The 12,761-nt window shown below is 43.2% G+C and overlaps 1 protein-coding gene across 3 annotated transcripts in view; it reads right to left on the bottom strand.

Moving 5' to 3' along the window:
- GRIN3A (glutamate ionotropic receptor NMDA type subunit 3A) overlaps positions 1-12,761 on the bottom strand; it is a 172,866-nt gene that overhangs the window by 8,281 nt on the left and 151,824 nt on the right. For all 3 annotated transcript variants that reach the window (XM_066367539.1, XM_066367541.1, XM_066367540.1), the window contains 2 exons: positions 3,342-3,506; positions 1,194-1,270 (listed from right to left, as the gene is read on the bottom strand). In XM_066367539.1, coding sequence (XP_066223636.1) covers positions 1,194-1,270; positions 3,342-3,506 — 242 coding nt within the window. The remainder of the gene's footprint in view (positions 1-1,193; positions 1,271-3,341; positions 3,507-12,761) is intronic.

Below are 12,761 nucleotides of genomic sequence, written 5' to 3'. Positions count from 1 at the left end.
TAGGCAGCCAAACCAGGAACCAGGCCCAAATGCTTCTGACATCTTTAGCTACTATGAATGAACAGGCAATAGTCACCCACAGGCTGGCTGGATGTGGGGAAGGTATGAAGTTTCTTTTCTTTTTTAGTGAGAGGCAGGGAGGCAGGGAGGCATGCATCCCAACCAGGATCCACCTGGCAAGCCTCCTACAGAGCAATGCTCTGCCCATTTGGGGCTGCTGCTCTGTTGCTCAGCAACCAGGTTATTTCAGTGCGTGAGGCGAGGCCATGGAGCCATCCTCAGAGCCCGGGGCCAACTTGCTCAAACCATTGGAGTCATGGGAGGGGAAGAGAGAGACAGAGAGAGAAGGGGGAAGGGAGGGGAAGGAGAAGCAGATGATCATGTCTCCCGTGTGCCCTGACCCAGAATTGAACCCAGGACTTCCACCTACCAGGCTGATGCTCTACAGCTGAGCCAACCAGCCAGGCTGAAGGTGTGAAGTTTCAATTTTCAAATGTCATCTATGCATTTCACTTTTGTTACTTTCTGGTAAGGAGATGCTCTTTTCTCCTTACCAGAGTTATTAGGAAGAATGCCAGGAAATGGATTAAGCAGAACACATCTGTTGCATATTTCAACTTTTCCAAGGAGTGCCAGAATGAAGTGGGAGGTGGGAACACGCCAAGAAGGCAATACCACGTGGAATTAATCACCTGCAGTATTCAGGAATCACCTCACGTGCATCTTGTACACAAGAGTGATTGCTGAAATAGCTTTGTTTCTAGGGCTTTATGTGGATTATTTCATTTATGTCTCACAGCATCTCTAGGGAATAGGTACTGTTTTCACCTCAATTTCACATCTAAGGAAACTGAGGCATGGAGAAGTTAAATAATTTTCCCAAGGCCACGCATGTTGAATGTGCCAGGGACGGGATCTGAATCCAGCTGTTTGACTCTAGAGACCGCACCTGCACTTTTCACCATGACAAATACTGTCCATCCTGCATTTCAGTGTTCATACCTGTACAGCTAAGTTTTCTGTCCTATTTCTGTGTGAAACCACATGTATTTTACTGTGCTTATCAATGACATGGTCCCAATTTGATCTGAGATATTTATACAGAATTTCCCTGTTGAGCATGGAGTCTCAGTTTTATCTCTAAATTTTTATGTTAACAAATGGGAAGAAACCCAGCTCTGGCCTCCTCTTACCTCTTTTCCACACGTTTAGTCTTGAAACGCGGCTGCTTTTCCTCTACAAGTGACGTGTTTAGTGCTCTGTGTAATCTCTGGAGGAGAGAACAGAGAGTCACACAGAGAGATCATTAGAAATATGTAGTCAGGGGCAAAGTGCCACAGTGTAGCTCGTCGTTACACCCCTTGGCCTCTTCATACAGAAGAATCCAAATTTTAAACACTGAGAAGAACTTTTTTTTAGTATATTTCAAAATATCAAGGGATGGATGTTTCCATATTTATAACCACTTACAGTGTCTCCTATTTTATATTGATAGTACTTGAGAAATTTTGAGAAGGGAATAGTAATGTGATTCCACTCTCATGTCAGTTGATGCTGCTATGTTTTTATACCTGGGGTGTGTTGCAATCATGAGGTTGAATGTTGCTGCATTAAGTATCTGTGAGCTTTTGTCCATTAGGTGGGTTTCACTCATATCTACCTTTCCAGGGAAGACAGAGGGCATTGGAATATACAACGTATGAAGAAGATCTAAATGGAGATGCCATTTGTGGCTGACTTAGAACTTTGTTGTGTGTCACCATGAAGGGCATCATTTTATGCATTAATGAATAGGAGCAGCATGAGTTTGAACTACTCTGACCAATTACTTTTTAAGAAAAATATGATAACAGTTTATTAAAATCCTGATGTATCTTCTTAGTAGTCATAGATAGAAGTGATGAACAAGAAGTTGATGTGCTTGAAATAAAAAAGTGATCGGGGATATTTGAGAAAGTATAGACAGCTCGTCCCTAAGTGCATAAATTATTGTGCATCCATGTTTATTAAATAATTAGGAATGCTTCTTGAATGTTTGTAATGTGTATTTTGACAAATGGCCACATAGAGAGTTTGACACGCATTATTTAGGCTATGTTTGAAGTTAATATTATTTTCATTAATAAAGCTGAATGAATTTAAAGAAAAATACAAATCTTGTCTTCTTTAAACAAATTTTTAGGGATGCCTCAAAACAGATCAACATTCAGTCCCAAATTTCAAGAAAACAAGAATTCAAAGTATAAGTTATTTTACCTGGAAAGGAAAAGAGTAATTTGATAGGAAGCTTAGACGCACTCTGAGTCGTAGAAAGGTACATATATGAAGAAGAACCATCCTGCGCTTTTTTTTTTCTGGGAGTACGTGTGCGCCTTCTTCCGTCTCCTCCCTCTACCTTCCCCCCAGGAGTGATTCCCTTGCCTGTCTCTTTCTCCTATGCTCTGGGGGATCCCACGAGACTTGCAACCAGGGGAGCAGTGGGCAGCTGCAGTTCGTCCGGGGCTAAGCCCCTGCATGGCCAATAAACTCTTGCTTTACTTGCTGCAAAATAAAATAAAATAAAATAAAAACTAAGGTGTGGCAAAGGGCCCTATGTATTTGCTAAAGGTGGGGGGAAAAAAAGAGCCTGAACTTCCTAGCAGCCAAAAGAAAGGAAAGAACACTTGAGAATGAAAATAATCACGTTAACACACACACAGTGGAGAAGGTCAGTGTCTGCAGAGTTCTCCTTAAGGGACTAAACACTTCCTAGGATGAAGGTAGGAAAAACAGTGTTCAAGTGTAACCAAACCAATGATAGTAACTTACCTAGAAAACAAATACTAGATAACAAATAACTAGGTAACTAGAATACTGTGATAACAAAGTGAAGAGGTCGGCAGAACAGGCGGATGGAGCAAAAGTGGCCCCGTTTTCTGGGCCATTGAAAACGCAGAAATAATAAGGGCCAGTGGATTCAAAGGGAATCAGGGGCTTCAAACTCACTGAATGGGGCTCAGTTCTGGCAAGAAAAAGAATCTGTAGGAAACAAATCTTTCACACCATCTCTTCACATTGTCACTGTTAAGTGAAACCAGGTTAAAACCAATTCTGTTGCTTCCATTGTGAGCAGTGGTGGAGGGCTGTATGGAAGGGAAGGGGCTTAATGAGAAAGCTAAATTTAGGGGGAAAGTGAATTAAGGGGTTAGTGGGACCTCTGTCTTCTACGCCGAGACTGTCTGCAGCTCCCTAGTTCTCTCAGTAACTTGTCATTTGTCAGTATGACTTGGGGCTCTGGCTGCTCCCCTTACTAGGAATTCTGATGTTTCAGAATACTGGAGCACGGTGCTGGCGGCACTCACCTGACTGGTGTGGAGCCAGTATTGCAGCCTAGATTTGTTTTTGATCCGCGGCAGCAGCAGCCAGTACACTATGTGCTCACCGATGGTTGTCAGGATGGACAGACCAAATCCTGCGCACAGCAGCACGAAGAGTCCAGAGAAATGTTTGATGCCCATTTGCAGAGTCTGGGGCAAAACAGAAAAGGAAAAGGCCATCAGTGTGATGCTCCTGTCGGACCAACACTTACTCATTCTTTGACGCAATTCTCTCTTTCTCTCGACCCAAAGGGTGCGGGAGACTGTCCCTCCCGGTGTGCTCTGTAGACCTCCCTTATGTCACTGTGAAAGGAATCCAGCCGGGACTGAGGGCTGCTACTCACACATTGTCCTATTGTATGAATGGCCCCTGGGAGTGTGTAGTGGCCCTGAGTCTGGACCATGCTGTAGTCTCTCAAGAGAGGCTGAGAGAGAGAGTCTGAGGAATGAAAGAATTTAATGTGCTACAACATTGTATAGTTATCAAGAAAAGAACCTCTCTCAGAGACACAGAATGAGTAGGTTTTAAGGGAAAAGATGATGAATTCAAGAATTTTGAAATTTAGGTCTGGCAGGGAACATGAAGATCAACTAATTCAATGTGCTCATTTACAGGTGAGGAACCTAGGGCCAGTGAAGACAAATGCATTGAGCCAGCTCCCCAAATCTATCAGCCATAGAGGAGAAAGAGAAGGGACCTAATATTTATTGATTGCTTACTCTTTTGTTCTGAAATAGGTATTGTAACCACAATTTATAGTTGAGGAAACTGATGTCCTTGCAGCTTTTAAGTGACAAAGTTGTCCATGTTTGTTTCGCTCCAAAGTGTGGGCTCTGCTGCAGTAATAGCAACAATAACTAAATGTGGCAGGCACTTTGCTAAGTGATTTATATGTGATATCTAAGGAACCCTTCTGAGTTCTCTACGAAACAGGCAGGATTCAGCCACTGACATCGATGACAAGTGTCAATCCTGCAGAAAGAAGCACATCTGATACGCTGAGTGCCTCTGAGGTGCCAGACACTCTTCATAGTACTGCGGGATGGAGATAGGAGGGTTTTGTCCTTGCCTCTCTCAGCTGGAGTCCAGGGAGGAAGCAGACATGTTCCCCCATGATTCCCTGATCCAGCCCCCCCCCCCGGTTTTGTGGAGAAGCTGACCATGGGATAAGATTTAGAGTAAGAGAGACAGAAAGGGGAGGCTCAGGTGGAAAAGTAAGCATGCTAAACTTATGGTAGCGGAAACAAAAAAGGAAAGATAGGCCTGACCTGTGGTGGCACAGTGGATAAGGCATCAACCTGGAATGCCGAGGTTGCCCATTTGAAACCGAAGCTTGCCAGGTTAAGGCACATACGAGAAACAACTACTATGAGTTGCTGCTTCCTATTCCTCCCCCCTCCCACCTTTTCATTCTCTCTCCTTTCTATAAAAAAATAAAAGAAAGAAAGAAAAAGAAAAAGGAAAGACATGACCTCCTGGCACAGCGATGCAGGGGCTGTGACACAGACCGTGGCTGAGCGGCAGGGAGAATGCGGTAGGTGTCACGAGGGAGAAACTGAGACACCAGGCGAGCTCGCCAGATGCCAGTGCTAAGCGGCTGTCATCCCTTTGCTGGAGGCTTTCCATCATCTTCATCATATCATCATCAATATCTATTTAACACTTAACGTGTAGAAGGCACAGTTCTGAGCTCTTTATCAATGCAACAACTTGTTTAGTATTCACAAAGACCTATCAACTATCTCCATTTTATAGGTGAGGAACCTTAAGGACAAAAGAGTTCAGTAAGTTGTTTATGGTCACATGACTAGTAAAGGTTAGAGCTGGGGTTTGAACCCCAGTCTGGCTTGAGCTTACACCCTTAATCACATTTGACTAATACGGGTGATCCCTCCATTTTCTTGAAAAAAATTTTCTTTCTTCTGTTTTCCCCACCTCCACTCCCAGTCCTGGAGAAATGGCCACCCTGGCATGGTTCAGGCATGGCTAGACCTCCTGGGTTCTCCGGGAAGCATATCAAGGGGGCTGGGTTCAGAGGCAGAGCTCGGAGATCTCAGGCTTTGGTGGAGCCTGGGCCTTGGACTATTGTTTCCTCCATGACACTACTTCAGGCCATGGCTCTGGCTCGAAGACGGGCACTAGGATCTGTAGTGCGCTAACAACACTACAGGTGAGCAGGGGCATAGAGCACACACCAGGTCCAGGAGGCTGAGACTCAGGCAGGAAGACTAGACAGACCACCTGACAATGCAGGCAGAAGCCCAGCCCTAGGGGCTAAGAATGCTGGTCTAAGATTGGGTTTAGTAAGAAGGTGTACTGGGTCCTGAGAGCTACACAGAGACTAGAGCTTTTTCTGGGACATCTCTACACAGTCAGTGATTAATTGTATAAATTTGACCTCTGGAAAGTATATACAAATGTGTTTGGAAATAGCTTTTGGCCTGGACCTGTTGTAATGTCTCCAGAAACTAGCTATCATGGAAGGAGTCTATATACCATTACTGCTCTGGATGAAAAGGAAACTGCGGTGATTTGCTTTGGACTTGAACGCTGATATCATCAACCATTCAGCAAAGCAGTATGCAGACTGGCACCGCTTTCTTACAAGGTGCTGCCAAGCTGAGGAGGAAAATGTAACTTACAGTGAGATATCTTGCCTTTACTACTCAGCTTCCCCCTCTGTTTTCCTGGGCCTAACGGCAGTCTCACTTTCTTCTTATTACCTCAGTAAAAAAATAAGCTATATTCAAATTATTTTATACATTTCTTTCTTTAAGTTTCTGTTGTGTACACTCACATACTAATAGACAAGACAAATAGAAGTAGTTACTTTTTTTTGAAACTAGGCACCTAATATGTGTAGCAGACCATATATCCATAGTATGACCTTATAATAACCCTGTAGGTTAAATATTGTTATTCCCATTTCACATTTGAAGAAATTGAGGCTCATTGAGATGAATGACCTAACCTAAGACCACACAGCTAACTAATGAGGAGCCGGCCTGTGGTCCCAGGTCTGCCTGTTACCAAAGCTCATATTGCTTTTTAAGTGAACACCATTTACAGATCTCTTGCTACCTGAACTCTGTCTACTCCCTATAACAACTTGCAAACATTTTTATTCAAAACTCACCATCTGAATTGACAACACTGATAACCTGTCTGTGAGCTCCAGTGGAAATGCTGACATGGTGTCTGAGCCTGAGTGATAAGGTGCACAGCTGCAGCCATTTTTCGGGGCTCGTCCCCGAGGACCGCGGGGTAAATGTGCGGTGCACTGGGTATGTGCACCTGCCAACATTGTCATGTGAGAACTTGTTTTCTAATGAGGTGGAACTGCCTCAACTTGACATGCGCGATTGGTCAGAGGAAGAAGATGGAGAGGAGAAGTGAATATTAAATGTTAAATCGCTAAAAGAAATCGAAGTGATGCAGACAAAATGATGATTACAGTTGTGACATGAGGAGAAACATCACATTCAGAGATGCAATCACAGCCCAGTCTCGTGTCATCAAGAGCTGCATAAGTGGCAGCAAAGAAATGCAAAACACAGTATGTTTTTTTTTATTATTATTTTCTTCATTGCTTCACCTGCAGCATCATCTGATAGCTCACAGCCACACACTTCTGGGCTCCCAAGTGCCAGGGAGAGAAGACTGTCCCAGGACTGAGCCAGGGACAAACCTCAATCATCTTCATTTACTCCTTCACAAACTCCCTCTAGCCCAGAGGTTTTCCACTGCTGGTCCGCGAAAGAGTTAACCACCCAGATGTTGTATGAAGATCATTGGGTCTGTAGTCTTCATACAACATCAGAATGGTTAACTTTTTCATGGACTGGTGGTTGAAAACCACTGCTCTAGCCCACCCGACCTCAGTTAACTCTTTAATCAGTAAGTAGGCATTCAAAGAATTGCCTTGATTGCTTATTTTACTTTGCTAAATGTTATTTATACTTATGTTTATTTAACATTTATTTTATTGTTCATTTACATTAGTATATGTCCATTGCACTGTGAAGGTAAAGCAAACTCTGCATACTGAACCCATGAATACGTGGTAATGAAGCATCAGAGAAGTGGTGTTTTAACTGCTTTGTATTATGCAGAAATCCTTGGTACATTGCCATAATAACAATCCATGCAATGTGCATTAGCTAGCAAACACCTCTAAGAGTGTTTCAGTGATATTTAAAGAAACTGGTTGGGGTTTTAGTAAATATAAGAATGCTTCATTGTTTTTCCCATTTAAAATGATGAAAAGAACCCCCACCATCTGGAAATTCAGTAGCTAACACATTTTCTGGAACAAACTAGATTCAGATAAAGGGAGATGCCAGTACTGTCAAATGTTCTGAGTGGTCTCTGTCCAGATCATCCGTGCTTCCAGCGACAGGTAGAGACCACCAGTGTTGCTGCTGCCCAAACCCTGCTTTGCATCTAACTCAGATGCAGACACCTGAAACATCTGACAGCTGGTTGGATAACTGACCAGTTCTCAAACTTCCAGCAGGAAATGCAGTTTTAAAGTATTTAATCATGTGCCTTAGATGTTACTGGCTAAGTGCTATGAACTAAGCCTCCCTAGCTCCCAACCCGTGTCTCCCAATATGTAGCAACTATTCCATCTCTCTGGTCTCCTAGAGTCCTCAAAACTCACTTTCTTTCTTTTTCTTTTTGTGTGTGACAGAGACAGAGAGAGGGGCAGAAAGGGACAGACAGACAGGAAGGAAGATGAGAAACATCAATTCTTCGTTGCGGCACCTTAGTTGTTCATTGATTACTTTCTCATATGTGCCTTGACCAGAGGCCTACAGCAGAGCAAGTGACCCCTTACTCAAGCCAGAGACCTTGAACTTCAAGCCAGCAACCTTTGGGCTCAAATCAGTGACCATGGGGTCATGTCTATGATCCCATACTCAAGCCAGTGACCTCGGGGTCTTGAATCTGGGTCCTCAGTGTCACAGGTTGACGCTTTATCCATTGCATCACTGTCTGGTCAGGCGAAACTCACTACTTTCAATTGCTGTCTTCCCATTTCTCTTGGACCTGCTCCAACTAGGCTTTTGTCCCTCCCCATAACCTAAACAACACCCACTGCAGCCACCTATGACATTCACATTGCCAAGTCCAATAGCCAATTTTCACCTTATTCAGGTATCAGCCTGAGCAGTATTGATCATTTAATCTTCTTTGACATATTTTCTTCACTGCTTTTGAGACACCTCTATGTTATATATCAGTCTTGTTTGCTGTTTCCTCCCTATCTTTCTGACCATAAACACTGGTAGGCCTGCAGTGGCTTAGCTTCACTCACTTTCTTATCCAAACACATGGCTTCAACTACTACCTATATGCCTACGACTTCCAAATGCCTATCTTTCCCAACTCCCGACTCAGCCTCTCTGTGTGGATATATAATACATGACTTAAACTTAATATATCAAAATAAACTCCTGGCCCTGACCAGTTGGCTCAGCGGTGGAGCGTCTGCCTGGCGTGTGGAAGTCCTGGGTTTGATTCCTGGTCAGGGCACACAGGAGACATGCCTATCTGCTTCTCCACCCTTCCCCCTCTCCTTCCTCTCTATCTCTCTCTTACTCTCCTGCAGCCAAGGCTCCATTGGAGCAAAGTTGGCCCAGGTGCTGAGGATGGCTCCATGGCCTCTGCCTCAGGTGCTAGAATGGCTCCAGCCACAGCAAAGCATTGCTGCAGATGGGCCAAGCATTGCCCCCTGGTGGGCATGCTGGGTGGATCCTGGTTGGGTGCATGTGGGAGTCTGTCTGACTGCCTCCCAATTTCTAACTTCAGAAACATACAAAAAATAAATAAATAAAAATAAGTAAATAAATAAATAAAAAATAAAATAAACTCCTAATTCTCCCCTTGAAATCTCCTCACACAGTATTTCCCATCTTCACACATCTCTGTCTTAAGAACTGCTCAGACCACACGCTTTAGAGCTGCCTTTGACTCCTCTCTTTCTTTAGCGTCCCATATCTAGTGTCTGTAAGTATGGTGGACTCAAACTTCAAAGTATGTCTAGAATACGATGATTTCTTTTATTTCTTTTCCTTTTTTTGTATTTTTCCGAAGTTAAAAGTGGAGAGGCAGTCAGATAGATTCCTACATGTGCTAGACTGAGATCCACCTGGCATGCCCACCAGGGGGCAATGCTCTACCCATCTGGGGTGTTGCTCCTTAGCGGCGGAGCCATTCTAGTGCCTGAGGCAGAGGCCATGGAGATGTCTTCAGCACCCTGGCCAACTTTGCTCCAATGGATCCTTGGCTGTGGGAGGGGAGAGAGACAGAGAGAAAGGAGAGGGGGAGGGGTGGAGAAGCAGATGGGTGTTTCTCTCGTGTGCCTTGACCAGGAATCAAACCCAGGACTTCCACACGCCGGGCTGATGCCCTACCACTGTGCCAACCAGCCAGGGCCTAGAATACAATGACTTCTTACCACCTCCTCCTCCAACCACCCCATCATCTCTCACCTATTTAAATACCCTTTTAATTGGCTCCCTGTACTTCAGTCTGTTTTCTGCATAACAGCCAGTATGACTCAAAATATGTCACTCTTGTGCTCACTGTCCAGCGATGGTTTTTCATCTCACACAGAGTAAATATTAGAGTTCTCACAACAGCCTGCAAACCCTTATATGATTTAGTCCCACATGTCTTAATTTCACATCCTTCTCCTCTCACTTGTCCATTCTGTTGGCCTCGTGGGCTTCCTCCCTCTTCCTTAAATCTATTGAGCAGGTTCCTGCTTGTGGGTCTTTTGTTCTCTCTGCCTGTTACCTCTTCCACCAGCAATCCATACTGCTCCTTTCCTTGTTTTCCTCATGTCTCTGCTCTAATGTCACTTGTCAGTGAAGTCTACCCTAACCACTTGGTTAAAAAGGCAAATCCTGCCTTCCTCCCCCTTACCCTCTTTTATTTTTCTCCTGACAGAAGATATATTTTTATTGCCTTTTTTCTTTTGGATATAAAGCTTTATTGACATAGTTCTTCAGAATATATTTCAGTTGTTTACCCACTGTTCAAAGTGTGAAATGATATCAAATAGGTAAGATTTAGAGGAAAGCATAGAGAGAAAACGATTCTCCCATTTGCTATATATGGTGCCATTAGTGGTTATGATTTTTTAGTTTTCTTTTGAGGATAATCCACCGAATTTTCTGCCAATGACATTTCAGAGTGAAGTTGTCTTCAAGAATAGATTGCCACAGAATCAAGAGCATAACAGTCTAATATCTTTTACAGGTTATACCTGACAGTTTCTGAGTAGCTGCACATCATGTTTTGCCCCGTTTCTTTCTTCCAAAATCTTGAATGACAAAGAGGAACCACGCCTTTCATTACTACTACAGTGCTCATATAAAGTCTTAGCAGCTCTCAGAGTGGAGTTAGGAGTATTCAGACCAACAAACTGGCCCAGAACATGTTTTATTTTTTCAGAGGTTCCCTTCTAGTTACCTGGGGGAGTTTGAATGCATGAATGAAAAGATTTGAGAGCTGGAACCTTTTTTATAAAATAAAAATTTACAATTTTTTTGTATATTAAAAATATACCTATATTTTTTCCCCCAAATACTTTCATATTACAATATCTCAGGAGATTTTTAGCATAACCCTGTGAGGGAGTAACATAGAGATGAAAATTCTCAATTGATGGATGAGAAAACCGAGGGTCAGAGAGCTTGGGAGACTTGCCATCTTGACTTCATAATTCCAGTGTTTATCAATCTGAGACCCTAATGTGGGACTGGAATGAAAAATATACTTACAATTAATAAACTAAAAAGTTGAAGATTGGATGCAGTCATTTCAGCTGGCTTGTGTTGGAAATGTATCGTATTGATTTTATTTGCTTAGGATCCTTTCCTCCAGGAGCTGCCCTCCCCCACTTCATGTGTTTTTGATACATCTGATCTAATCACAGACTCTCCACTCCTTGGTTACAGCAGGCTAAGCTTCTGACCTCAGGTAAGCCAATCTGCACTTGAAGCAGAAACCTTTGGCAGTGCAAGAGGTTGGAGATGAGGCTAGTGTCAGTTCCTAAAAGGCATAGTGTCCTACTTCCTGCTACAGACCTCGCTGGGTCCTCTGGTCCTGCAGCGTCCCTCATTACTCTTCATTTTACTTCAAAACATTATTCTTTTGATATCCCCCCTTCTCTTGCTTAAATTAGTCTGTTGCTTGCAATCAAAGAATCTGACCTGCTAGACTGCTTAAGGGATTTAATCTTGGTAGCTCTGAGGTGTGAATATAATCTCTTTTGAGATAGACTTTACTTCTCATGCAGAACACTGGGATGAATGTATGAGCCTGTTCTAGGAAGATATGTCTGATGGGTGAGGCTTTGCCTTTCTCTGTGTCCCTCTGCAAGCGTGGTATATAGTAGGTGCTCAATAAATGCTTATTAAATGAAGTGCATGAAAAAAGACTTCATTATAATTACTCTCAACATTTCCAGTATCTATTAAGTACTTTTCCCCAAAGCAAAATGACTACAAGAACCAGGGGAAGTCATTTTATTTTTCAGTGATCTAGTGCAGTGGTCCCCAACCCCCGGGCCGCGGACTGGTACCGGTCCGTGGACCATTTGGTACCGGTCCACAGAGAAAGAATAAATAACTTACATTATTTCTGTTTTATTTATATTTAAGTCTGAACGAATTTTTATTTTTAAAAAATGACCAGATTCCCTCTGTTACATCCATCTAAGACTCACTCTTGATGTTTGTCTCAGTCACGTGATACATTTATCCGTCCCACCCTAAAGGCCGGTCAGTGAAAATATTTTCTGACATTAAACCGGTCCGTGGCCCAAAAAAGGTTGGGGACCACTGATCTAGTGCATTAAACTTGGCATGATCTCTTCAAGTCTGTAAAGCCAAATCCTGGGGTGTTCAAAATAATTTTCTTCTTTAATAAGAAAGATGAAATGAGGGAGAAATAATGTTATTCGTGAGAGGTAAAGAAAAGGAAGGCTGTGCAGCTTCTGAAATATTGATAACTCCCATTACTTGCAAGCAGATTGAGGAGGAAGCAACTGCTGTTTCTAATTTCAAAGACTTGATTCTTATTTTTATTTTTTGTCACCTTACTGTTTTTCCCAGAAGAGCAGGAGCTCAATGAAATTTGGCAGGTTTATTGTTGTGTCCATACACATAGCCCTGTGTGTGTGTGGGGGTGGGTGGGTGGGAGCAGAAGCTGGAGACCTGAATGAGATGTGGGCTTCCTAGGTGCCAAGGACAGCTTCCATAGAGAGTGCTGGGCTGGAGAGAGTGGGGTAAGACTGTGCAGTGTAATTATTTAAGGTTTCTAAAAAAATTTTCCCTCTCTCCCTTCCTTCCTTTCTTTTGTGAGAGAGACAGAGACAGAGAGAGGGACAG

Source organism: Saccopteryx leptura, chromosome 2 (assembly GCF_036850995.1).
Source record: "Saccopteryx leptura isolate mSacLep1 chromosome 2, mSacLep1_pri_phased_curated, whole genome shotgun sequence".
Taxonomy (NCBI): domain Eukaryota; kingdom Metazoa; phylum Chordata; class Mammalia; order Chiroptera; family Emballonuridae; genus Saccopteryx; species Saccopteryx leptura.
This window is presented reverse-complemented; position numbering and strand designations above follow the sequence as displayed.